This window comes from Nothobranchius furzeri, chromosome 5 (genome assembly GCF_043380555.1).
Source record: "Nothobranchius furzeri strain GRZ-AD chromosome 5, NfurGRZ-RIMD1, whole genome shotgun sequence".
NCBI classification, from domain to species: Eukaryota; Metazoa; Chordata; class Actinopteri; order Cyprinodontiformes; family Nothobranchiidae; genus Nothobranchius; species Nothobranchius furzeri.
In genome coordinates, this window is record NC_091745.1 from 57,371,472 (window position 1) to 57,399,083 (window position 27,612).

General features: G+C 41.7%; 1 protein-coding gene across 3 annotated transcripts in view; it reads right to left on the minus strand.

Moving 5' to 3' along the window:
* The window catches only part of adcy3a (adenylate cyclase 3a), a 59,589-nt gene extending 32,252 nt beyond the window's left edge, over positions 1 to 27,337 (minus strand). Inside the window, exons 1-12 of one of the 3 annotated variants that reach the window (XM_070550945.1) lie at positions 27,137 to 27,337; positions 22,419 to 22,978; positions 16,887 to 17,036; positions 14,118 to 14,248; positions 10,733 to 10,844; positions 10,446 to 10,573; positions 9,116 to 9,274; positions 7,247 to 7,412; positions 5,170 to 5,289; positions 1,879 to 2,021; positions 1,389 to 1,550; positions 1,192 to 1,279 (exon numbers count right to left, since the gene is read on the minus strand). In XM_070550945.1, coding sequence (XP_070407046.1) covers positions 1,192 to 1,279; positions 1,389 to 1,550; positions 1,879 to 2,021; positions 5,170 to 5,289; positions 7,247 to 7,412; positions 9,116 to 9,274; positions 10,446 to 10,573; positions 10,733 to 10,844; positions 14,118 to 14,248; positions 16,887 to 17,036; positions 22,419 to 22,535 — 1,476 coding nt within the window. In that variant the 5' untranslated portion in view covers positions 22,536 to 22,978; positions 27,137 to 27,337. Of the gene's footprint in view, positions 1 to 1,191; positions 1,280 to 1,388; positions 1,551 to 1,878; positions 2,022 to 5,169; positions 5,290 to 7,246; positions 7,413 to 9,115; positions 9,275 to 10,445; positions 10,574 to 10,732; positions 10,845 to 14,117; positions 14,249 to 16,886; positions 17,037 to 21,851; positions 22,979 to 27,136 lie in introns of those variants that run through there. The other 2 variants (XM_015949496.3, XM_070550944.1) reach the window with 2 other exon arrangements.
* Positions 27,338 to 27,612: the final 275 nt, after the last annotated feature.

The following is a 27,612-nucleotide window of genomic DNA, read 5'->3' on the forward strand; positions in this document are numbered from 1 at the left end:
GTTGTCATTATAATCATCAAAATTAAAGAAACAAACATTTGAAATATAGCAGTCTGTGTGTAATGAATGAATGAATCTAAAATACAAGTTTCCCTTTTTAATGGAATTACTGAAATAAAATGATATTCAAATTTTCTAAGTTTATGACCAGCACCTGTATGTCATTTCCTTAGTTTAGTTGCCAGAAAACATCACCCATTCAGACAGTACATTAAAAAAAAACATGTTAATTTTAAGGATATATTTAAATGTAGCCTCTTAGCTATAATTTAAAATTGCTGACTCAGTGGGCGGCTGTTTTGAGCGATGCGCATTCCCGCAACAGGGTTGGCACGGAACGGCCGGCAGTAGCCTTGCGCTTTTTTATAAAACACTTGAAGTGCTGCATCTGCAAAGTTGGGACAAGAAAGTGGCTCACACCATATCTCAAGGAGACTGCACAACCCAACAAATGCACACATTACAAGTGTTTGTTGCTTTGCCTTCACTATTCGGTTCAAAATACAACCAAACTATAGACATTCCCTCTCTCTAGAGGTGACAAATTAGCTCTATGCTAGCCTAATAGCTAACAGCTACATGTTCTGGTGTCTGAATTCCCCAGTCACCTTAAATTGTGAGACCTTACGGAGGTGTTGTCAATGAAACAATGAATATTGGTGTAGAGGAACTTGTTAGAATTAAAGCTAAGCCCTTGTTACTCCATTTGAAACTTTGAATCTCAGGATGAATTTAAAAACTCATGCTTGTTTTTTTATCTCACACTCAAGTCAGCTAATGAATCCAGAACACCTGCAAAGGGTTCCTGAGCCTTTAGATCAGGGGGTGCCCAATCCAGGTCCTGGAGGGCCGGTATCCAGCAGGTTTTGTGGTTTTTCTGCTCCAACATACTTGATTAATTGGTTGAATCACCTGTGCAGCATCTCATCAGGCTATGCAGAAGCCTGTTAATCACCTGCTGATTGAAATCAGGTGTGTTGGAGCAGAATTAAAACTAAAACATGCTGGATACTGGCCCTCGAGGACCAGGATTGGGCACCCCTACTTTAGATGATCTCTCGGTCTAAACTGAACTTTTGCACCGGTATTTGACATTGATTAAGGCAGGTAGGAGCATGGGCAGATGGAGATGAAGAAAAACGAGACTTCGAGCACCAAATGTCAGCAAATTAAATGAACGTCTACACTCACCCTGGGAAAAATGGCTGCCAGAGAGCAGATGGTCAGGATGAGCAGCAAAACCTCTCCTACTGCAAAAGTGATGTAGTTTGAAATCAGCCTGTTACAAAGGTATGAAAGTTGAGTTCAGTACTATGATCTGTTAGGGTCCTAGCATCTTCATTTGTTCCTTGTGAATATGAAGGTGTGTGTGTGAGGTATGAGCTAACCAGGGGTCGATGAGGGCCTCCATGATCACAGTGAAGAGAAGAACCACACAGGAGCAGCAGAAAGCCGCTCCGCTCTGCTTCTCTTTCTCAACAGAAAACCGTGTCTCCAGTTCTGGATCCAAAAACCTCAGGGACAGCTTGTTGGTGTGCTTTCCCTTCAGTCTGTAAAAGCACAGGAACTTCAGAAGTTAAAACTGTGCTTTTCATTAAACACAACTAACTGGTGTTCCATCGTGTGGCTGTTTGCAGTGACATAGCTCCTCAGGTTAATCTCCTGTCATGTAGGCTTCCTAAATTCCAACTAAATTTCAATAAAGCTAAGTTTCAATCTGTATTCAGCTGTCGGAGTATGCGGTTGTGTGGATAAACTTCAGTCCACAGACACCATGTTGATGTCTCTGGAAGACTCACCCAAGTCCATGTTGGACTCTAGATACTTCCCAGAGCAGAGTGCAGCATGATGTGTCAAAAGAAGCAAAAGTTCACTCACGCTTGAACTGTCTCACGTTCTAACAGTGCTTCATTCAGCAGCTTGTTGAGTTCTTGTTCATTCTCCTGAGCATCGACCACCCGTTCAGCCAGGTCCCGCAGACGCAAACGCCTCCGAGGATTTGGGAAAGACGGATTTACCACCTGCAGTCAAAGATATGAGTGAAACAATGTGTAATGGTGATGGTAAGTTATCCAGGGCATGGTCTTTCATCAAAGGTTTGTGTGCTAGCAGTCCTTACACCATGCTCAAGATAATCCAGTATTTTTTTTTTATAAATCAGGATGGTGGGATGACCTACAGAATAGAACGGAACTGTTGCATCCCTGTCTAACATCAAGAAACTCTTGAAGACCCAGCTCTTCAAGACTATCTCCTACGCTGCACTTCCCTTCCCCTGCACCATTGGTTGGTGCGTAGTTTGAAGAAGTATGGCCCCTAAAAGAAACACGAAGCCCCCTCTCATTAGTTTCTGCAGCCAGGTCTGACCAGGCCTACACTTCCGGAACCCATCAAATGCAACAGTTCAGATCAGGCCAGACAGGAAATCAAACATAGAAGCAATGTAAGGCATATTGGAAATTTCTAAATAAAATACACATTCAGATGTCCTATTGCTAAACAAAAAAAATATAAAGGATAAAAACTCAAAAAATAATTTAATATGGTAAAAAAGTTCATTATGTCAGTAATTCAACCCAAAAGGTGAAACAGATATATGAGATGGACTCGTCACACGCAAAGCCAAGCCTTTATTTGTTATAATTGTGATGATTAAGGCTTACACATTCAAAATCTCAGACACTTAGAAAGAATATTGTGAAAAGGTTCAATATTCTAGAATCAAAGTGTCACACTCTGAGGAGCAAACAGTTCCTGAGCCTTTAGATGGTCTCTCAGTCTAAGTAGAATTACTGAAATAAATGAACGTCTACAGCATATTCTAATTTTCCGAGTTCACCTGTTTATCAGGAATAATTAGCAGAGGTAAGAAGAACAAAAATAAACCACAGACCTCCTGAAAACATGTTGCCATCTTTCTCCTTGTTCGTGGCCTATTTTCTTAAATAGCACCCCCTAGGACCATTAAAATTGTCACCCCCAAGCCATGTTTTGACTGAGGATTACGAAATTTGGTACACTAATTTAGTGTCTCGGGACCTACAAAAAAGTCTCTTGGAGCTAAGCGCAATGTCGCACAGGACGTCGGCCATTTTGGTCCAAGTACTCGATTTAGTGGTTTTCGCACACGTTGTTTGGAGAGTGATGACCCATCGCCCTTTTCACCAATCACCTTCAAACTTCTGCTATATACTCTTAAGATATATGGGAAAAAATTCAACCGTCGGATTTTTCAAAAGTTGAAAGGTGTGGGCGTGGCTAAGCCTCAAACTTTGACCTTTCGCCATTCCATTATTTGACGTAATAACTCCCATGTGCATGATCAGATCCATATCAAACTTTGTCTGTGTGATCACTGACCACATTTCAAGACAATGACAATGTGGACAGCTGACATCACCTAAGCCCCGCCCCCTGACAACAGGAAGTCTATTGTTTTATGGTGAAATGCCCATATTTGTCCCCTCTAATTTAGTCAACATGACACTAAGGTCATGCACTGTCTTAATGATGCTGTAATGACCATTCAGTTCTGATAGCTTTCCAGAAAGGGAGGGGCTTTGATGCCATGGCGAATTCTGGCGAGACCCCGTGACCTTACGTTTGACTCTAACTTCCGCAAACAGCCTCCGATCTGCACGAGACTGAACATGGCAATCAACAATCATGCCCTTTAGCCAATGAGGCACAAACAGTTGGTGCATGTTGTATAATATCACCACAGCGCCCCCTACATACCTTTAAAATTGTAATAACTCGTACAGACGAGGTCACAACTGCACAAAACTTGCTTTATGTCATCACACAAAGGCACTCAACACAATCCTGTGGTCATTGGTTGATATCACTTTACCTCCGCCCCCTGACAGATTTAGGCCCTGATTAACACATGCATGATGCAATTCACACCAAACTGCACACAAATGAATGTTGTCAACCTATAAACTGCTTCATGGAGTATTTCCTAAATTTGGGACAGTGCCCCCTAGATACATTAAAACCTTTGTAACTTCTGCAAAAAAGCTCCTAAATATATCAAACTTGGTGGGAGTCATCACACAACTGCAATCAACACATGTATGTGCTCACTCATTCAAATCACTCTAACTCCGCCCACTTACAGCCTTTTGGCTCTAGATGACCCATGCAACGTTTGATTGATGCCAAATTAACACAAAACCATCTTTGATGACCAAAGATGACCTCTATAGGATTTAGTTGTAAATGGTCACAGCGCCCCTAGATGGGTTCAAACTTTATCAACTTCTAAAGACAAGGTCAGAATGGCATTATACTTGGCTTGTGTCATCACGTGACTGCACCAAACACATTGATGTGGTTGTTGGTTCAAATCCCTTTAGCTTTGCCCCCTTTCAGCTCTTTGGCTCTAGAAAGCACACGCAACGTCTGATTGATGCCAAACTACCACAAAACCATCTTTGACTCCCTAAGAGGACCTCAATGGGATTTTTATGTAATTGGTCACAGCGCCCCCTAGATAAGATTAAGAGTTAATTACTTCCTAATACAAGGTCAGAATGGCATTAAACTTGGCTTGTGTCAAACCACTGATTCAAACCACTGTAGCTCCACCCCCTTTTGGCTCTCTGGCTCTAGATAACACACACAATGTCTGATTGATGCCAAAATAAAAGAAAACCATCTTTGTCAACCAAAGCTGACCTCAATGGGATTTTTTCTGTAGTTGGTCACAGCGCCCCCTAGATAACTTTAACCTTCAATGACTTCAAAAAATGTGGTCAGAATAGCGTTAAACTTGGTCTGTGTCATCACACCATCAGTGTGGTAAAGATAGAGTATCCCCTAGTGGTTAGATGTGTAATTTAATGGTGGGCTCAGAGAAGATGCTGAGTCAGGGTGAGGTGCAGACGAGGAGACCGTTCGCACTTTCTGGTGTCGGAGTGGTCGATGTTTATGTTCAGCAGACGTGCCCGGGTGCACCAGACTGCCGGCCAGGCCGGAGCGGCGCGGAGCTGCGAGGGCCGAACGACGCTGCTTGCAGATTTAATTAACCCTATTGTTGTGCAGCTAAACAGCTTTGCTGACCGTCTTGAACAGATAACTACTTTTTGTTTTGACTGTTTTCTGATGAATACTACTCTTACAGCAGAGCAAACTCTGAATCTGTAAATGTGACTCGACTGTTACCCTCATGTCCACTTCTTCTGGTTCTTCTGGTGTCGTGCAGGTCGTATTCACGCTGCCGTTACACTCTGTGGTGTTGATTAGCAGTGGGGAGTTTCCATTGGAAGAGGTCACAGACAGCTTCTAATGGGAAAAAAAAGAAATATGGAGGGTTTAATGGAAATGTATTTTATGACCTAACATTTAAAATAGGATGGCTTTCGCAAAACTTCAAAAATTCTATCATAAAAGAGAACATAACAAAAGTTAATCCAAATGTGTCGTTTGGAGATCAGTTTGCCCATAAGCTAAGTAACATCCTTCTTTTAGTAGATGTTTATCAAAAACTAATGATTTGTGCCTCGATCATGATAAAAGATACAGAAGATACAAAAGTACAGAGTACAAGTACCAAAGGATACAAAAAACAATGAACATAATCATAACATAAAGACAAGATAAATGTTTTTAAATTAGATAAGCATCTGAAAACCTACGATACACTTAACACTTGTTTTGTGCTTGTTGGGCATGAGCTTAAAGTTACAGGGGCAAATTAGCTTAAAACTTTATTTCTTGACTTAATAACATTCAAACACATTATAGATATAAATATATTGTGGAGATAAAAAATGGAAAAAATGAATAAAGTGGATTTTTTTTTTTTTTGCATTTATATTAAAAAAATATGCCAATAACAACTTTCAGACAAAAAGCAACTATTGGAACATTTGGAGTCCCAAAAAGAAAAACACCATCTGAAGTCATGGACAACAAAAGATGTTTTGACCTAGAAAATGATGACTGGTGTTTAGAGTTATCTCTTTTCGTCTGGCGTCGCGGGTGTCTGATTCTGACAGAAGTATCTCAGGGAGGGTACCTGAGGGGAGGGGTGATTATTATGTTTATGTTTATTTATTTGGCAAACGCTTTTATCCAAAGCAACGTACAATTATTATGTTTGCCTTCAAAACCTAGCTTGTTTGTAGATTCATTATTACAGCTTGACTGAAAGATCTAAAACTTCTATCTAAACAAAACCTATTTCCCTCAAAAATTCACAAATGCATCCAAATCTGGGTTAGGGATTATGTATCCCTTGCCAAGTTTATCTATCATCCCCACAGGTGTGTTGCATCAAGATGCTGTGCCATAGACTGGCTACAATAAACGGCAACTCAGTAATGTGAATATTTACTGGATTGTTGAGGTGTCAGAGGGATCGGTAGCAGTCCGTATCTGGCTAAAACATTGAGCTCAAACTGCATAACACATCTCCTTTAAGATAGCAACAGCTATGCAAATTTTCTGGGACAGGTTTGTACAGATCCTTGTAATATGGGCAAGGGCTGGATGATTTAGAAAAAAGCATATCAATATATATTTTTAAAAATCCATATTGATTGGTAACAATAATTATTGATATTTATAAATAAGTTTAGAAAAAAAAATTGAAATGCAGCCATGGTCATTTGTCATTAATTTATGATAAAAACAAGTTGGTCGTGTTACCAAACTAGAATTTTCATTGATTCTCTGCAAATTTTTCTATTGACCATGGTGGGTTTCTTTTGTAATACTTGTAAAAACCAAAATATCATTGTGCTGGTGAACTACTGTAACCATTTTACGGGACAATTTCCTCCACTGCTACTTGCTGCGACATCTTGTTTCCTGTTTTGATTTGAGAGGAGGGCTTGGTGATGGAATGTGCCTGGGTCACTTCAGCATAGGAAATCAGCTATGCTGAAGTGGAGACATGGAAAACATGCAGGTCAGTGTGCCCTGAGGATCAGGATTGGGAAACACTGGTCTAAAGCACATTTTAGATATGCCACACCGGCGTGTTGGGATGGATTTTCTCAGGATGAAAAAAAAAAATTGTTTAAATTCGGAAATCTTCAAATGTGACTTTTCACATCACGTTAAAAGGTAAAACCTTTTCCTCAGGCAAATTAAAATCACCAAAGACAAACAGAGTTGCTCATTGGAACTTCAGCAGGCATACTCTGTAAACTGCATCGTGAGCCCCTGATAGACCTGGCTGAACATGAACACAGATGGATGGTTTTAGCTCGGGGCATTTGAAGACTAAACTTACCACTCCACTGATGACGGACTTTCCCTGTGGTCCTTTTGGAACCACCACCAGGTAGGTCTCAATACCTCGCTCCCTCAGGTAGTCACAGCGGTCTCCTCCATTTCCTGGCTCCACGTCAAACTCACCATGAAGACACTCCATCGTGCTCTGTGATATGTGAACACGACTGGTACAAAGAAGTAAACCATTACAGCAGTTGTTGCCTCAGGAAACCACAAAACATCTTTAGATATCTAAAAATTATTCTGATCAGAATAAGCAGGGAGGCAGGATTACAAGTCTTACTCAAGACTTACGGTACAACTGATTATTTGACATGAATCATCTGACAGTGTCATGGTCTGTGTCTGCGTCTCCCCTCTTGTGTCTCCTTGTGTCCTCCATTCGTCTCTAGGTGCTCCTTTTGTGTCTTCTAGCGCCCTCATGTGTCCTGTCTGCGTCTTCCTCATGTGTCTCCTGGTTTTCCCCATTTGCCCCTAGAACTCCAGCCCTCTAGTGGGCCATTCCCATCTGTACCGGGTCGGCCCGGGCCGGGTAGCCCCAGTCGGCCCCGGCCTGGCCCGGTTGATTCCACACATCCTTGTCTTAAGCCCATGTGGGCTGATTCTACCCACCAATCAGAGGCTTGCTCTAATGGAAGGTGTGAATTTGCTGTCAGCAGTGGGTGTGTTGGCCCTGGTCGGCCTGAAGCAGACCCCCTCGAAGAGGGCTGAGAATGAGCCTTGGTTGGCCCGGAAAAATACCAGGCCACCCAGATATGTAAACAACCTACGCTACCCGGCCTGGGCCGACCCGGTACTGATGGGAATGGCCCATTAGTTTCCCTCTTCAGATCATTCAGTCATCCCCAGCTCAGTGTATGTGTGTGTGTTAGTATGTGTGTGTGTGTGCATGTCCATTCCCCAGCTCAGTGTGTGTGCGTGTGCGCGTGTGTGTGTGTGTGTGTGTGTGTGTGTGTGTGTGTGTGTGTGTGTGTGTGTGTGTGTGTGTGTGTGTGTGTGTGTGTGTGTGTGTGTGTGTGTGTTGGTGTTTGTGTTTGAGTCCTGCCCTCAGTCTTTAGGTTTAGTTTTGTGTTTTAGAGTTTTAGGTTTATTTGCCCTCCTCTGGTTCTGTTTCCCCCATTTAGATAATTATATTCACCTGTCTTCCCTCCAGCCCTCACTCCACACACCTGCTGCCTGTTTCCCTAATTACTCCTCCCTGTGTATTTAAGCCCCGTCTTGCCTCTGTTTTGTGTCGGTCCATTGTATGTTTGTCAGCGTTGTTTCGTGCTCTATGTGAGCTTATGTCTCCAGGTTTTAGTGCTCCAAGTGAGCTTACGGTGTCCTGAGTTCCATGACTTTTGGACTTTGTGCTCTAAGTGAGCTTTTGTTCTTGGTACCAGGGTTTTTGTATTTTTGGCTCACTGCCTTTGGATTTATTTTTGTTCGTCCTGCAAAATAAATGATTTTTACTTTATACCAACTCCTGCCTCTTGTTGTCTGGGTAATCTGCACTTTGGGTCCTAACCATCCCCTCAACGTGACAGACAGTTACAATGCAGGAAACCATGTGTAATTAATTTTTTGCCACCTATTGAACTTAGTCGGGAATTGATAAGGAATTGGTTTGATAGACAGAATCAACAATGGCCTTGATATTGATAAGAACATATCAACCCCCCCCCACCCCCCCACCCCACCCCACCAACACCACCACCACCACCCCCATCCCTATTGAATCATTTTGAGAGAGAAAATATAAACTCAACTAAGAGGTGGGAATAAACAAAATTCTACCCCTGGAAAATCATGCTAAAATCTCTGAAGGATCCATTTAAAAGTGGACATCTGAAGCATTTTTCAGCACTTAAGAAAAAACTGTTCTTACCCTGGAATCCCTCCAGCTTCCATTTTGTTGGCCACAGTTACATCTGTGGACCAAACATCATACTGCCATCGTTTCTGGCCCAGAACTCCACCCAGAACAGTTCCACTGTGAACTCCAACTCTCATGTCTACGTCAGTCTGGGTTTTCTCTCTGACATACCTGCAGTAGGTTCACAATGAAGATCTTAGGGCCATGCTTATCAGCTGGTTGCACTGTGACAAACGTAGCATTCACCATTCTTTTGTTTTAGTACTCCATAAGTTTCCTGAACTTCAATCCAATTACTTTAATCCGATCAGTTGTTTCCTTCACATATGGGCAATTTTACATATTGATATTTTTTTAAAACTATTTTCATAAAAAATTATTTGTATTTAAAGTGACAGTATGTATTTTTCTTGGCAATAGGGGGCAGTTGATACCTAAATTGTTACAAGCAAGCAGTATTTTAGTGTGGGAGTAAGACCTTACCAACAGATGCCCATTAGGGTCAAAAAGCCCTGGGGAGTGCTAACTTTAGCAAACTAACAAGCACATCAGACACCCTTTCATCACTGGCAACAAGTAAAGAGGTAAATGTGTAAAACAACAACATTTAAGAATGGCAAAAGTTTTGTAACTGCTTTTTACAAATCAGTAAACACATTTTGTCCTCATGGGCTCCCGCAGAAGGAAACTTGGAGTCGAATACGGCGTTACCCAGAGACTTAGACCCACTCCCATGTATTTTAGACCTGAATGCTGCCAATATTTTTCAAGAACTGGGCTCCATTTAATTCGTTTTCAACATTTTGATGGATATTTCTAGAAATTAATGGTTAAAAACTACACATCGTCACTTTCAAGGCAGGGTACTTAAGATGAAAATGTTAAATAACTCTAAAAATGCTTACATTTGACCATCTGACCCTGCTCTATGAGAAAAACTAGATAATCTTTCATATTTTATTTAGCTGCAATTTGTCGTCCTGACTGGAACTTTATAAATAAACTGAACTGAATTATTTTCATTTAAGCTTCTCCTCGAGCCTAAATGCTACTGTACATTATAAAAGAAGAAATTTAAAAAATCTGCCCTGTCCAGACTTTTGCGAGTCCCATTACGTAGACGATCCTGGGATGTAACATTGGTGAAACAATAGAATTCTTGAATTGTTTTTTTTATATCTAAAGTAGATCAGACAGCTGAAACTGGACAGGCTGATAAAACACCATAAAAATATTTTCCCTGGCTGTAAACTTTATCTTAAAGACTATGATGATTGTTTTAAAATAAATTGAACTTGGAATACTATATACAAAATACACCAGATATGCTGGAGTGACTTACGAGATGGCTTCCACCATTGCCAAGCCCATCATGATGGAGCAGGCAGCATGGTCCTCCCTGTAGTCTGGAAGGCCACAGATGCAGTAGTAGCAGTCTCCCAAAATTTTGATCCTAAGCTGGTGGTATTTCTGTAAGAACAGAAAAGATTTAGTCAGAATCAAACCTAGAAATCTAAAACGCATGAGACAATCTGGTCTTCGTATCATTGATTTTAACAAATGTTCATTAAAAAAACAATAAGCAGGGCAAACATTTTGAATGCGTGCATGGCATCATTTAAAACTCACTGCAGCAAGTTTGTCAAAGCGAGCAAAGAGCTCGTTCAGCAACTTCACCAGTTCCTGGGCAGTGCAAGAAGACGACAGCTGGGTGAAGCCTACAATATCTGCAAACAAAATACTGAACAAGGGACACACAAGCAGGACAACACATTATTACAGCACCATCCCACAATCACCGATTCAAGCCTGTAAGCGGTTTCAACTGTAAAACTAAATAACCAGACTGTATTGCCAGTTTGGCTTCAGGTGTTACACAAAACAGGAAGTCCTTCTCTGTCCCGGTATCAGGGGTGAGCTACGCTGCTTGGCTAGAATTCTTAAAACAAACAAATGAATAAAAATGTACAGTATATTGATTAGCTAGTTTTACGAATTCTAGCCAATTAAAGTAGATTTACGGAGTCTTCCCCTTTCAGAAATTATGTATGAATTTTCAGAAATCCATAAAAGTGATATAATGTAAGCAATACCTCTTTATTTTTTTTGCCCTGCAGAGCTCCATGCAGTAGGAAACTGTGTGTCGTCCAGAACTACCGCGGCTGATGCAGAGTTGATTAACTTTTCACGGACAAGTAAGTGTTCAAAATATAAATATAAGAAAACACAACATGACATGAGAATAATATTTGTAAAACAATGTGATTTAGCTGTTAGTCAGCTACAGAAGCACATTTATAATCAAGAAACGTGACATCGCGATCTTAAAAAAACAAATCGACTGACTACTTGAGTGATATGCTTGTCAGCCACTAGATGGGGCCATCAGATAAGAGAAATACTCCGGAAAGCTACTTTAACCTTTGCTTACCCCATAGACAAATTTCTTTATGCAAAACAATAAAATGTGGATCATATTAGGGCTGTACGTAGTTAACCAGTTAACTGCCGTTAATGTTGTAACCAGGTAATCTTGTTTTTCTCTGGTTAGCTGCTTCAAGACCTTCTGCTGTGCTGGGTGCAATATATTTTGTGCCACTAGAGGACGCAAGAGCGCCACTATCAAATAGCCTTACTGATAAGTAAAACTATCGCACGCCTTGTCACATATACAACAATGCACCCAATTTGTGATCATAACCATCTCATCAACGTTAACAATTAGAAAAGAAAACACAAAACTGAACCAGATTACACCTAAATACACCATTTAGACTTTAACCCAGTATTAAAGGGTAGTTTTCACCTGGATTTTCTTATGTTGGTGTTTTATCTCATCACTATTTTTAAACTTCTTCCGTATTTCATGTTCAGGACATTGGTCAGTGGCCACTGTTTTAAAGCGCTTTGTAAATAAAGTTGGAATGGCTTCCATCAATGTTTCAGAGGGAGTGGACACCCTGAATGACTCCAGAAATCTCTGTATCAACATTATGGGAAACAGGCACAGGAGCACCCAGAGAGAAGAGGACTCAAGAAGCATTTCTAAAACCCTGCTTCACCACAACTCTGGCAGCCTGGTGGAAAGTGTTAGAAATGTCTACATGTCCTTTTACACCTTGCAGGTACAATCGGATTTGGCTCTCTGAAGGCTTTCAACTCACTAATAAACTATTTTATTATCTCTCATGGCAAGAGAAAGGAACTAAAGACTTTCATCCATTTTTTCCACAACAATCACTTCATACAGTTTAAAGGTGTGGCACACTCGTTTAATCTATACATTTGCAGTGGTCTTTAGTAGGAATGAATGCCTTGCAAGTCGTACTCTAAGAAAAAATACACCGGTGCACCAGTTTCAGGGACTAAAATGAGCAACATCACAGTTGAGACTTCAGACAGCAAGAGTCTTATATCCTGATATTTGATATTTAACAGCAACATAACTCTACCACTGACTCCATTTTCTTTGCGACATTGATTTTTTATCACCACAAATAACACAAGCCTGAAGGAGCTAACTTTGATGTGTGGCGGAGTTGCTAATGCTAATGGTTAGCTTCTACTAGCCATTATCTGCTGTTTCCTGGACACTTAAGCCTGGTTTATGCTTCTCCGTCAGCTCCGCAAGGGACAGACACGCACGGATTGACGGAAGCGTTTTGCTCTCATACTTCTCCGTCTCCTGGAGAGTGTTGCAAAGCAATTGCCCGGCAGGACAACAGAGGGCGTAGCGCTGTTCTGTGGTATCATGTCATGTATCCGATCCAAGATTGTGTGTTTATATTGTGTTTTTGTGTATATAAGAGACTTTTAACACAGACATATTTGTCTCTCATTCTCCCACCGCTTCATGCGCTCCCCACCTCTAAACCCACGTTTCCTGTCATTTCCATCCACAAATAAAACGCTTGCTGCGCATCTTTTCACTCCTCCAGTCACGGGAGGATGAAATGTTCATATTTTTAGAGTTTTTTCGCGAGGCATTCTTCATGCTTCTCCGTGTCTGCCACTAGTTAAACTCGGCTCTCTTTGCAATGGCGGCGCTGTAAACAACAGCGGCGTCCTGACCAATCACAAGCTTGCGTAATCCGTTTCGTTCGACGGATGTTTAAAAAAGTGGGCTCGACTCCGTACGTACTTGCGTGCCTGCCGGAGCCCTACGCAAGGACGGATAATGGAGTTGCGTGTCTCCGCACTGACGCAGACGGAGAAGCATAAATCAGGCTTAAGACTACAACACCTTTTAAGCAGTGGTTCTCAACTAGTGGGTCCTGTCCCAAAAGTGAATTGTGCTGTTTTAAATAGGTCGCACACCTTTGCCAGGGCCAAATGTTCTAAAAAGCAGAGTAGACATTGAGCATGATCTCAGATTTACCTTGTACACTATCACTCTGGACTTTGAGATTCTTGTCAAGAGCAAAAAAACATCCTCAATTCTTCCAATAATCCCTCCAAACTTAATGCTTTTCTCCTAGATGGGTACGGAAAGGTATTTAGTTCCCATAGATATCTCAGTGGAGTGTAAAGAAACTGTCTTTGATATTTGAGGAAACAAATCACTTTATACGTTTTACACAATTGTTCAAAATGTTTACAAAATTTGTGTCAACAAAATTTTCTTTTACAAATTTTCTGTCCTGTTTGGCTTGATAAGGATGACGTTAAGAAGTTTATTCTTGTTTTGTTGATAACGCTCCGACATATTTTACTAAAATGATCTTCAAACTCTGTAGCTGTCCAGATATTGTTGGTCTGTAAACTTGATGTCTTGTGTTAAATGTGTAACTACTGGAAACTGCACTGCAGCTGCATGTCAGTCACATAATAAACATTAACACAAAGAAATTCAAACTCAGCTTACAAATTTAATGACTTAAGCATCTATCTATTCATAAGAAGAAGACTTGCGGTAAATCATAGTTTGCAGTAGATTCTTTAAAACCTTCTCAGATGAAACCGTGTTTTGAGGCGCGTTGCTGCCAACAAGCTAACTCTGATCACACATCTTTACCTGACATTTTCATGTCTGTACATGTACATGGTGTTGAACTGCTGCATCTCTTTCTGACTGGGCTCCTTCTTCATATCCTGAAGCATCTCATCTGCTATGTGTTTTGGCAGAATGGAAAGCAGAAGACGCTCCTTTTGTGGACAGAAACACAAAGGACACAACAACTATTGAGCATTCTTTTCATTCATGTTACACTGAATAACAACAACAACACTAATGCAAATGTTATAGGTGCATTTTAGGACATAGTTATATAAAACACAAGATCAGAAAAGTAAAAACACATTACAAAATTTAGAAAAAAAGACTCGGTAACAGTGATGGGAACAACAGTGTTAAAATAAACGCTGTTAATAACAGAATTTGTTTAGTAGCATGCAATCAAATTAAATACTTTGTCCGTTGCAGATGCATAACTATAATTCAGCAGCAAGGTGTGATGAAGTGGTCATCATCTGACCGGCGGTTAAAGGGGCGGATGTTTAGATCTAAGTGAATCACGGCCAGCGAGCAACAAGACGTGACAGCGGGGCTTCCCGTATTAGAGGATCGGTTAACCCTTTCACTTCTCAGCCAGTTCATTCTTTCCTTCTCACGATCCTCAATCTACCTAGATCACTCTCCAGTCATCCAACTGGAAGTGGAACACTAGTTAGTGTTCCTCATCTTTTCCTTAGTTGAAGTTTGTTTTTTGGACATTTAAGAGTTACGAAGGTTCAGTGCAGTAAACACTAAAGGTTGGTTTATGCTTGACGCGTCCGCGAGGTCCGCATGGCTCCGCGCGGAAAAGTTAAGTCATTTTGCGTCATTTTAACAACCACGCGCCTCCACCGCGCCTCCGCACGGCCCAAAATTTCCGCAACGCGCACCTAGGAAATTTTCTAACCACGCAGACGGTCGGACGCGGAAAAACATGGCGGACCAGCAAGAACTAGTATGGCAGAGGTTCGTAAATACAGACATTTGTATGATTCAGCTCTAAGAGATCAACGTGATCAACATGTTGTTAATAATTCTTGGAGAGAAATAGGTCGCATTGTCGGAAAAGACGAGGACGCTGTTAAAAACTGCTGGAATGCCATGTTGTAAACAACAGCAATTTCTACTTCTACTATGGTGTAGTGTTGGATGCATGCTGTAGAGCTCCATGTTGCCCCGTTCAGTTTGGGAGAATATTGGCTCACCGCAGAGACAAGCCGCATGAACCATAAACGCTGCAAGTTGTGAAGCGCGTTCCACCCGCGAGCCGCATCACCAAGCGGAAAGTGAATGCGTCAAGCATAAACCAAGCTTAAGCTGGGAAACATTGGCATGCACCATACAGTACGTAACAGAAGTATTTGAACACCTGAGAAAATCAGTGTTTTGTACAGAAGCCTTTATTTACAATTAAGAAGGGCCAAATGTTTTCTTTAGTTCTTAACTAGGGTTGCACAAACTGCAATGGGGATTTTGGCCCACATAGATCACAATCTGTTAGGTTTCGAGGCTGTTGCTGGGCAACACCGAATTTCAGCTCCCTCTACAGATTTTTTGATTGGATTTAGGTCTGGAAACTGGCTAGACTCCAGAACCTTGATATGTTCTTACAGAGCCACTCCATGGTCATCCTGGCTGTGTGCTTTGGGTCTTTGTTCTGATGGAAGACCCAGCCACGACCCCTCTTCAATGCTCTGACTGAGGGAAGTCGTCCTGTCCTGTTGGCAGATAAGCACCCTCAAACATGATGTCTCCACCCCCAGTCACAGTAGGGATGGTGTTCCTGAGATGAAACTCATCCTCTATCCGACCACATGACTTTCTTCCATGCCTCCTCTGGATGCTCCAGATGGTCATTGGCAAACTTCAGATGGGCCTGGACATGTGATGACTTGAGCAGGGGAACCTTCTGTGCCGTCTGAGAAGCCCAGAATCTCACATCCTCTTCAGCTCAGACAGCGCATACTGTATGATTACGCACAAGCGTGACCCGTCAACCCGGTCTCACAGTAAGACCGGGTTGGACCTGTTCATGATTCTAAACCATGACGCCCTAGCACTCATACGACCGTGACGTTTGAAACTGTGGTCCCAGCTCTCTTCATGTCAATGAGCAGCTCCTCTTAAGTAGTTCTGGGCTGATTCCTCACCTTTCTTGTAATCAGTGAAAACCCACTAGGTGAGATCTTACATGAAGCCGGTGTTCGAGGGAGACTGACAATCATCTTTAGCCTCTTCAACTTTCTAACAATCACTCCAACTGTTGATCTATTTTCACCAAGCTGCTTGGCAATTGCCCCGTAGCCCTTTGCTGCCTTATGGAGGTTCACAATTTAGTCTTTGACGGCTCTTTGGTCTTGCCCATGGTAGTAGTTAAAGTCTGACTGACAGTGGGGTGGACACATATCCTTAACAATCTCAGACAGGTGCTACTAATTTAGATTAATAAGTGGAGTAGAGGTGGACTTTATAAAAGGTAGAGTAACAGGACATAGAGAGCCAGAAATCTTGCTGATTGCCAGGTGTTCAAATAAGTATGTGCAGCAGTGCAATACAGATAAATTGTTTAAAAGTGATACAATGCAATTCCCTGAATCATTTTTAAATATTATCTCTCACAGTGGGAACACTCCTACAATGTGAATTTCAGAAACCGCAATGATTTCTAAGTGTGAGACTTGCAAATTATGGGATGTTTACATACTTATGTCTCTCACTGCATTCTACCCAAAAGCAAACATTCTTTCACTTTCTATATGTAACAGAAGGATGTACTGAAGGTTCTCTGACCTGCTGCTGGCTCTGCTCTTCAAGGTTAAGTTTCACCTCTAATGACTGTCTTGCCTCCAGGAAGGCCTTCCGATGTTTCCGGTCAGCCATGTAGTATGACATGACTCCCACAGTAATGGCACAAATGTAGATCACAAGATTGGCCAATAGCTTGAAAACAAAAACAAAACAAAACAAAAACAAAAATTAAAAAAGAAAGTTACAACTTTTTAAATAATGAATCAAATTTTGCACAGAAACAGAGCTTGCAAGCATGAACAAATATCTTTGTAGAATAAGGAGCTAGGATTACAAAAATTCATAATCCTGAAAGTAAACTGTTTTAAAGATACAAAGAGGACATTTTTGAAGTTTTATTATATGTTCCATAGAAAACATGTTTATAAACTTCTTTTCACAAAATACCTCACATAAATGATTTCGGCAGCTTTATTCTTGACCGAATGAGCCATTTCCGGGCTCTGTCCCTTTAAAGAAAGTAGGCTGTTGCTGGCAAAACATAACCATCCATCACTCAGCAGCTGAGAAGGTCCTACCTCCAGGAGGAGCTTGCAATAGAGCTGCTGCTCCTCCAGTTACCTTACTGTAACATCACGAATGGGAAGTTTTTTGAAATGTCTTATTTTAGGAAGCCTTCCTAATGGAGGCTAATTATTTTCCCCATGGTTTGGGGTTGAAGAAAGAAAAGGCCCAGTCACCTAGAGTTACCAGATGAGTAATGGGGCATAGATGTAGGTGATGACAGACCAATAGCAATGAATACAGGTGTTGGTCATAAAATTTGAATATTATGACAAAGTTGGTTTATTTCAGTAATTCCATTAAAAAAGTGACTGATCTCCAAGCATAGACAAGGTCTCTTATCGTTTTGTTTTTTTTTCTTTGAAAGCTGCTAAAATTTTCACTGATATTGAATACACTTATTCTTAAAGAAGCTATATTTAAAGTGACAATGTGTATTTTCCCTGGTGATGTGGGGGCAAAACAAATCATTGCAAGCAAGCAGTATTCTTTTATTCGAGTAAGACCTTTCCAATGGATGACCATTTGGATCAAAACTCCCTGGGAGCTCAACTTCCAGCAAAATGACAAGCACATAAATGTAAATGTGTAAAACAACGTTTATGAATGATGAAAGTTTTGTAACCATTTGTTACAAATCAGTAAATCCATTTTGTCCTCACGGGCTCCTGTAGAGGGAAACATGGCATCTATATGGCATTGCCCAGAGACTTGGGGTGTTTCTCAAAGTCAAGGTCCCTGGCCTCGCAAGACATCGCCTTGCGAGGCCAGGGACCATCGGTAGAATACGAATATTGGAACACGCCTTGGCGGTTCCTGATTACGTATCTCCTAGGCAACCGGGGTGGGACCAAGACATCAAGGCAAGGTTCCTTGGCATTGAGAAACACCGCCAATATTTTTCAACAACTGGGAATAATTTAATCAATTTTCAACAACATTTCAATGGATATTTTCAGAAATTAAAGTGCTTTTTTAATGTTCTTTAAAATGGGAGGAAAAACATAATCTAAGGTCAAAAAGTTACTTTGTTATCCTTCCAGGTTTTCAGATATCTAGTAGGTGTTTAAAAAAACTAAAACAAGGGAAGTGGGCAGGGTTCCGTAAAAAAATGTGTGGTTTTTGAGTCGTGTGACTCCATTATGTTTGTTTATGTTTATGTATTTAGCAGACGCTTTTGTCCAAAGCGACTTACAAGTGATAATCGGCATGTTGCCCTTGAGGCTAACAACAATAGTAACAACAACAAATTGACATCAATCATGGAGAGGAGGGAACAAAGGAGTGGACGGTAGAGAGGGGGGACGGGTGCAGGGAAGGTGCTAGTTAAGAAGATGCTCTCTGAAGAGCAGGGTCTTCAGGAGTTTCTTGAAAATTGAAAAGGAAGCCGCTGTTCTGGTAGTGCTTGGTAGGTCATTCCACATTTGTGGAACGATGCATGAGAAGAGTCTGGATTGTCCTGAGAGTGGTGTAGGCACTGCTAGCCGACGATCCTGTGATGACCGGAGCGGCCGGGCCGAGACGTAAGCCTTTGCAAGAGGATTCAGGTAGATGGGAGCCATACCATCTCGGACTTTGTATGCTAGTGTTAACAATTTGAATTTGATGCATGCTGCTAGCGGTAGCCAGTGGAGCTCAATGAACAGAGGGGTGACGTGTGCTCTACGTACCTCTAGGAAAACTTAGAAGAAGACATGCTCGACTCCGGTTATTTTTAGTTGCTGCGGTAACAATGATTCAACAGTGATTATACTAGTTTAATGATGGTTACTGTTTGTGTATGTTGTACACAATATAGTATGTAGTAATCCCACATAATCTGTTTTCAATAGTACGCCGGTTGTTGGAACCGTAGACTGCACAAAAACAGGCATAGTTGCCCACTCAGCGTTGACTCCGATTAGGTTCTGGAGGGTGAGGAACCCATGCAATATGGCATTGAACTGGTTACACTCAAGCATCCAATGTCGCCTCTATGTATTCCATTTTCTTTTCATCTCATTCCCACCTCTTGTGGCCACGAGCTGTTTGTTTCATAAAAATAGTACATTCATGCTGATTTAAAAAAATTAACTTCTTCTTCTTCTCTGATTCTGTTCATAACCTTTATGGACAGGATTTCTAGGCACAGCCAATGTGTGGAGGGCATCAATTTTGGTGGCCTGAGGATCAGGTCTCTGCTTTTTGCAGATGATGTGTACCTGTTGGCTTCATCAGAACATGATCTTCAGCTTTTGCTGGAGCAGTTCACAGCTGAGTGTGAAGCAGCTGGGATGAGAATCAGCTCCTCTAAATCTGAGACCATGGTCTTGATTCGGAAAAGGGTAGAATGTCTTCTCCGGGTCAGGGATGAGGTCCTGCCCCAAGTGGAGGAGTTTAAGTATCTCTGGGTCTTGTTCACGAGTGAGGGAAAACTGGAGCATGAGATCGATAGTCGGATTGGTGCTGCATCTGCAGTGATGCGGGCGTTGTACCGGTCTGTCGTGGTGATGAGAGAGCTGAGTCAGAAGGCGACGCTCTCGAATTACCGGTCGATCTACGTTCCTACCCTCACCTATGGTCATGAGTTTTGGGTAGTGACCGAAAGAACGAGATCACGGATACAAGCGGCCGAAATGAGTTTTTTCCAAAGAGTGGCTGGGCTCTCCCTTAGAGATAGGGTGAAAAGCTCAGTTATCTGGGAGGGGCTCAGAGTAGACCAGCTGCTCCTCCACATCGAGAAGAGCCAGTTGAGGTGGCTCGGGCATCTGGTCAGGATGCCTCCTGGACACCTCCCTGGTGAGGTTTTACGGGCACGTCCAACCAGGAGGAGGCCTAAAGGTAGATCCAGGACACGTTGGAGGGACTATGTCTCTCAAATGGCCAGGGAACGCCTTGGGATTCCCCCAGAGGAGCTGGCCCAAGTGGCTGGGGAGAGGGAAGCCTGGGCCTCTCAACTTAGGCTATTGCCCCCGCGACCCGACTCCGGATAAGCGGATGAACATGGATGGATGGATGGACTTTCTTCTTCTAAAGTAGACCTGCTTTTTATTCTAATCAACGTTTGAATGTAGGACTACTTTCTTTTGAGCGTAATGAGAAAGTAGTAAAGCGGCTCTCACATGACTGTTTTAGACTGTGCTCACATTTAGTAAACAGGAAGCCAACATAGCGGTGTACTCGGGAGTCGGAAAATAGCAGCGATTATTATTTAATTACCTCATAAATTAGAGAACAAATGTTTTTTATGGAAACATATTTAAAGTAATAAGTCAGGCGAAAAGTTTCTGTCGAAATATATTTAAATAAAAAAATGCTCTTACCACTTAGCATTTCCAAGTCTGTGCTCACTTTTTAAAGTTCCCACAAAACAGCTCTTCTTTCACCATTTACCTTATCCCTGTTTTACCTGTTCCCATCAACTCATGGAGCCTCTTGAGTTTGGTGGACCCAAATAGTACGTCAGCCCATCGGGCAAATGGCCAGTACACCAGAGAGCCAGTCCATCCCTGTCCATGACAGCTTAAGCCAGTCTTTAAATGCTGAGTCATTGAGCCAAAATTGGGAAAATTTTATTTTCCCATCGTGAGACGAAAAGTCAAGCATTGTACATGCAAACAACAGATCAGACAATGAAACCAATCCCATCAACGCTGCTGGTCCTTCCCGCCCATATGCGGATTTCTTTTTGTAAAATTAACTTAAAACAAAAAATCTGAAATAATATATTTTTTAAATATATCAGAGGTCTAAAAAAAACATTTTACAACCAAGTAATTTTTGTATTTGTTATTAATTACCATTCAAGGGTCTTAATTACCTTTTACTACCCTACAGAAACCCTGTACTCATCAATACTGATGATATGCAAACATCTTGCCTCTGACTGGCAGCAATGCAATTATTCCGCTGCCTTCATTCACTCTTCATTTTTTAGTAAAATGCAAAGTTTATGTATTATCTCCACAAATACCACAAGCCTAAATGTGTTGCACCAGGCTGTGGAGTTGCTAATGGTTAATTTCTACTAGACAAGACATACTGCACTCTCTTGGCCACAAAATCAGCACAGCCTTCCACCATTTCAACCAAGGTGGGCGGGACCATAAATACTCATTTTCCCCTGTGACATTTCGTTTCCCCACCTATTTCCTTTCCGCGACTGATGCAGATCATTTGAAGATTTTCCCATTAAGCATGCATTGTATTACACGGTTTCAAAGTGACCGAGACTAGCTGATGTGTCTCAGTTAAAGGGTGACATCCACAGTGAACCAAGAGATGGAGCTATTCTACTAGAACTAGTGTCAAACATGAAAAATACCATAGTGAGTGACAGGATGTTGATTTGAAAAAAGAAACAGAGACTTGGAAATTTTGAATGTCTATTAGTGTAATATTACTTAAATGGACTAAAGACTAATATGAACCTTCTCTGCCACATCACTTGCTTCTCAGTTTTACCTGTCTGGCAAGGGCTGCCCCTTGAATGTCCTCATTCTGCTGCTGCTGCTGCTGGGCAATGGTGACCCCTAAAACCAGGGTATGGACCCCACAGGAAACAGTGGTGATGAGCACAATGGGCGTCAGTCTCAAAGGTAGTGTAAGGAAAAAGGAAAAACTGAAAAAAGCCTGCCAGCCTACTGTGTCACTGGCCTGGTGAAAGCGAGCAAAGTTCAGACCCAGGTAGCAAAATATCTGAGCTGCTATGAGCACCCAGAGAGCATATGGCACAACCCGTCTCGAGATGCGGTCTGGAAGCAGCCCAAAGCGGCACAGTAGGTAGAGAATAATGTCACCGGTGAGTCCCGCTGATGCCACCAAAACACTGGCGAGCCTGTCAGAGCTGTAGACCATCACACAGGAGAAGAGGACGTAGCTGTTGAAAAGGGCAGCAAACACAACGAGCACCAGCAGCGTTTCATGTCTCTGTCGTCTGAAGTATGTTTGGTAGAGACTCTCTAAAGACTCTGGAGCAAACGTGAGGCGCAAAAAGCGTGGAAGGCAAAGGCAACATCCAGAGCTTCTTACCGTGACCTCGTGTGTTCGCCCTACAGCTTGTCCAGGGTCAGAGGGCAGGGTCACAGAGCAGTCTGCCGAGTACTCTGCAGAATACTCTGGTTCAGCAAAAGCTTGGTTCCTTGGCATGATGAAGACAAGAGTCTCAATTTTCTGTCTTTTGGTCAAAAAAGTGAAGATGTGCGTTGCTGTGCAGAGTGGACATCAGCTTTGGTGAGTAGCCCCTGTTTTCCTACTGAAACCGACAGGCGAGTTCTGAATCACAGCTGGGTTCTGAATGTCAGGATCTGGACATCAGAGAGATGTGTTCTCACATCACTGCACCCACATGCACTCGGTCCGATTCTGCTGATTGGTGCGCTGCTGTAGGCACATCCTACACTCAAAAGACTCAAACTCTGTCCGTTTCCTGCTTTCCGCACATGATTCTGTAAAGTCCACAGAACCAAAACACATCCAAGCAGTTCTCTCCTAGAGCTCTGGGTCTTTCGTGTTAGCAGTGCTTCTTCTGACTTTGTCAGTCCTCTGAGCTGGACAGCATCTTCCATTGTGAAACTTCATGGTTGCATCACCTTATGTTTGATAAATAAAAGACAAAAGGTTATGCATTCGTTAAAAAAGCTCTACAGAATTTCATGATCATACAAATGTTGAATTGAGACTTGGGTCTAAAGCAGTCATTAAGGTTTTAGTACTGAACTTTGAAAGACATTAACACTGAACTAATTAGCTGAAATGTTTCAGATTAAAGTAGCTATTTGATATCTAGATGCATGTCTTCACTGTGTGACGGTCAGTGTTGGGGAGAATGCTACGTAAATGTATTTAGTTACAGACTACTGCAGGGTTATGAAAATAGAATGGTCCGAGGGCCACTCATCAATACAACCTAGAAGCAAGAGGTCCGGTCCAGCAGGTGGGGGTGCTGCTGAATTGTCGGACCAGGAGTGCTGATACAATATGACAAAACAGTACTGCACACCTGCTAGCCATCCAGCTCGTCTGTCGGACCGGGGGTTGGGGGTTGCAGGCGTGTGTTGGTTATCCATGAAGATTTTTTGTGAAGAATATATTACCATCATGAAATTATTTTTTTTTTTCAGTTTAAAGGTTTATAGTTTTTGTTGAATCGTCCACTTGGTGGCGCAATAGAGCAGATGAATAATCACGGTGTCTCGAATCAAGAGTCGACCAGTTGGATGGAAAGCTTCAGCTCATCATGAGGCTTCATCTCACCATCACTAGATTTAAAATGTATTTTGTAACGTATTCCGTTACTTTACTTAATCCTGGTACTGTATTCTAAATAAACACCTAAAAATCAGCATTTAAGTCTATTAAATACCACAATGCACGTTGGTAGCTACTCCCAAAGGAAAACAGACGACATGTTTATGATAAACAAAATGAACTAACTAGGAAATAAAACAATTTAATTATTTCTGTTACATTATATATAAAAATGTCAGCAGATTCTGTGTAATGAAGTGACAAAGTGGATGAATATAGCACAGCATTACGGTCTTTAACACCATACAGGCACTGGTGAATAAAGCACTAAGAAAGCAAAATAGATAAATACTTTTTATAAACTGTGTCTTTCTAGAGGATGCAGGCTATAAAAATAACTTACTTTAAAGGGATATTCCACCCCAAAGTGAGAATGTGTCTATTACCATATTCCCCAGAGTTAGATAAGTGAGATAAAAGCATTTTGTAACCAGCGCAGTAATTCTCCTGATGCGGCAGCAGTCCGTTAGCTTTTGCCTAGCACAAAAAAATGGAGTGAATGGGAACTAGTAGCACTTTGGTTGCAAATGACTCAATAATGATACCAATTATTCCTGGAGAGTTCAATAATCATGGCAAATGCAAATGAAAAGTAAGAAGTAGCACAATGGATTTTAGAAAAATTGCTTGATTTTCCAGGAAGTGAATGTATTTTTAGTAGGTTGATTTGTCTGCGGTTGTGGCTCCGCCCACTCCATCTCCAAGTCTGAATCCATACCGGGCCAGTGGCCACTCATGTTAAGGCTGGCGCTTGCTAGTCGGGGGTGTAGCCTTCTCATGTTTTCAGCCATAGCGTTACTATGGTTACAGAGGCACATTGTTTAGGGGCATTATGGGATAGATAGCCTACACAATGCAGAATTGCATTGTCCGAAAAGTATTTATTCATCTTTTGAGTGGAAAGAGGAAAACACTGAAGTATTCTAATGGTATTACGAAAGTAACTGTATTCTAAATACCATGTATACAAATAGTAAATGTATCTGAATACATTTAATCATCTTTAGTAGTCTAAATACGTGTATTGAGTTACTCCCCAACACTGATAATGGTATACATAAAATGTGTTTGGGCCATAAAGAGACTTACTCAAATAGTTTAATTTTGAGGAGCACCAATGGAAATTAGGCTCCCTGGAGGCCACTATTGGCTACAAACATTAAAATTATTAATAACAAACTTTATAAAAACATACAATGTTATAACTTTTGTACGGAGTTTTGATTTTACTACTGAGTGTTACTGGGATTTTTTACATGTACGTTTTTGAAATATTATCTTGATAACCTCAGCACAGACAAAATATAGGGAACCCCATGATGTGAACCTCTGGCTTACATCATACATTGAACAACATAAGTATTTGAACACCCTGCGATTTTGCAAGTTCTCTTGCTTAGGAGGGGTCTGAAATTCACATCGTAGTGCATTCCCACTATGAGAGACAGTATTTAACTAAATTCAAAAAATTACATAGCATGATTTTTAAAGAATTTATCTGTATTGCACTGTTGTACTTAAGTATCTGAACACCTGGCAATCAGCAAGAATTCTGTCTGTCAAATACCTGTTATTCCACCTTTAAAAGTCCACCTCTACTCCAATTATTAATCTAAATTAGTAGCACCTTTCTGAGATCTTTAAAGACACCTGTCCACCCCACAGCCTCCAACTACTGTGGGCAAGACCCAAGAGCTGTCAAAAGACACCAGAGACAAAATTGTAGACCTCCATAAGGCTGCAAAGGGCTACGGGGTAATTTCCAAGCGGCTTGGTGAAAATAGATCAACTGTTGGAGCGATTGTTTGAAAATGGAAGAGGCTAAAGATGGCTGTCAGTCTCCTTCAGATGGGGGCTTAATGCAAGAACGGTGACCACGGAAGGTTCCTCTGCTCAGGTCATCACATGTCTAGACCCAGCTGAAATTTGCTAATGACCATCTGAATGATCCAGAGGAGGTATGGGAGGACGCCATGTGGTCAGAGGAGACCAAAAGAGAAGTTTGGTCTAAACTCCATTAGCTGTGTTAGATGAAAAAAGGATGTGTTGCATCCCAACAACATCATCCCTACTGTGAAGCATGGGGGTGGAAACATCATGCTTTGGGGTGTTAATTTGTGAAGGGGACATGATGACTGCCCTGTATTAAGGGGAGGATGAATGGGAACATGTATTGTGAGATTTTAAGCAACAACCTCCTCCCCTCTGTCAGAGCATTGGACATTAGTCATGTCTGGGTCTTCCAACATGACAATGACCCAAAGCACACAGCCAGGATGACAAAAGGAGTGGCTCTGTAAGAACATGTCAAGGTTCTGGAGTGGCCTAGCCAGTCTCCAGACCTAAATCTAATACAAAATCTTCGGAGGGAGTTGAAACTCCATGTTGCTCAGTGACATCTGTGTGGAGCTGTGGGCCCAAATCACTGTTGCAGTGTGTGCAAACCTGGTTAAGAACTACAGGAAAGGTTTGACCTTCGTAATCGCAAAGGCTTCTATACCAAATGTAACACTGATTTTCTCAGGTGTTCAAATACGTATGTACAGCAGTGCAATACAAAAAATTATTTAACCCTCCCAGTCTTCATGGGTGATCCCACCAGGAAAGTTGACCACTGAGCAGGATTGATGGTTTATCCCTTGAGGTCCACGTGGCAGAGGTGAGGAGTGAGCACCACCTCACCCCTGCCATGTGGACCTCAAGGGATAAACCATCAATCCTGCTCAATGGTCAACTTTCCTGGCAGGGTCACCCATGAAGACAGTGGGAGGGTTAAAAACCATACAATGTGATTTCCTGAAGTTCTGTTTAAATGCTCTCTGACAGTGGGAATCTCAGACCCCTCGTCTCCCTCTAAAGGTTTTGCCACAAATTACAAAAGACTGGACCATCATATGTCCAAAAACATATTGGTACATCGAAAATTGTAACTAGCTTTAGTTAAAAATTCCAAGTGTACCAATGAGGTTTAATATAGTTGAATAGATCATGAGGGAGGCATCGAACTAGTTTCATGATTGTGTTGAAGGAGACCAACACTAGATCTGAACCAACAGAACCCTGAGGTGAATATGAATTTAATAAAAAACAGCTCAGAAGATTAGAAAATAAACGAAATATAATTATATGCCTTTACAAGTGTAAACAAAATTGATAAACAAGTTTCCTCTTTGGAGCTGCTGTCCTCCAGCCAGGCCAACTGAGCTACAGGTAGTGGGACGGGCTGTTTGGACACCTGTGTGTCTTCAGGAAATATACCGCACCATGTTGTTAAGCGATTATGGATGTATTTAACGTTTTAGAGCTCAATTGTTAGCGTAATTGACCGGAACGTGGCGGACTGTGTGGGCTCGCTGCTCTTCATTTGTAGCGTTTTGGTTCCGTCCACCTACTGTGATGGAAATGCGTCTCCAGATGTCCAGATTTGTGCTGATGCTTACCCTCAGAACCGCTAGCTTCCCTCCGTTACCGCCGTGACGAGACGGTCAGCCGGCAAGGAGGAGAGAAACAAAAGCCGAAAAGCGACCGATCAAACGCGAAGCCATCACGGGTATCCTTCTCACCGGCTCCCGGCCTCACGCCGAAGCTCTTTGGTCCTGGATGTTTTCCGCATAGATACGTAAACTGCGCACTGCTAACTGTTCCTACGTAGATTCCGTCGCCATATTAGGGAGGGCTGATCTGATCACCCAAAGCACAGCTTCACATGCGGTCTGTTAGAGTAGACTGTTTACTACGATTAAATAACAGTCTGTTTTTTCACTTTTTAAAGGATTACATTATTATTTCTGAAAATAACCTAACTTACATACTATGCTGCATAAATGATGAGTTAGCCTTGAAATTTAGAGTTTTGTTTTACGAAAAGGTGAATAGTGCATTGTGACAACAGTGCATTTCAAATACTCTGTTAAAA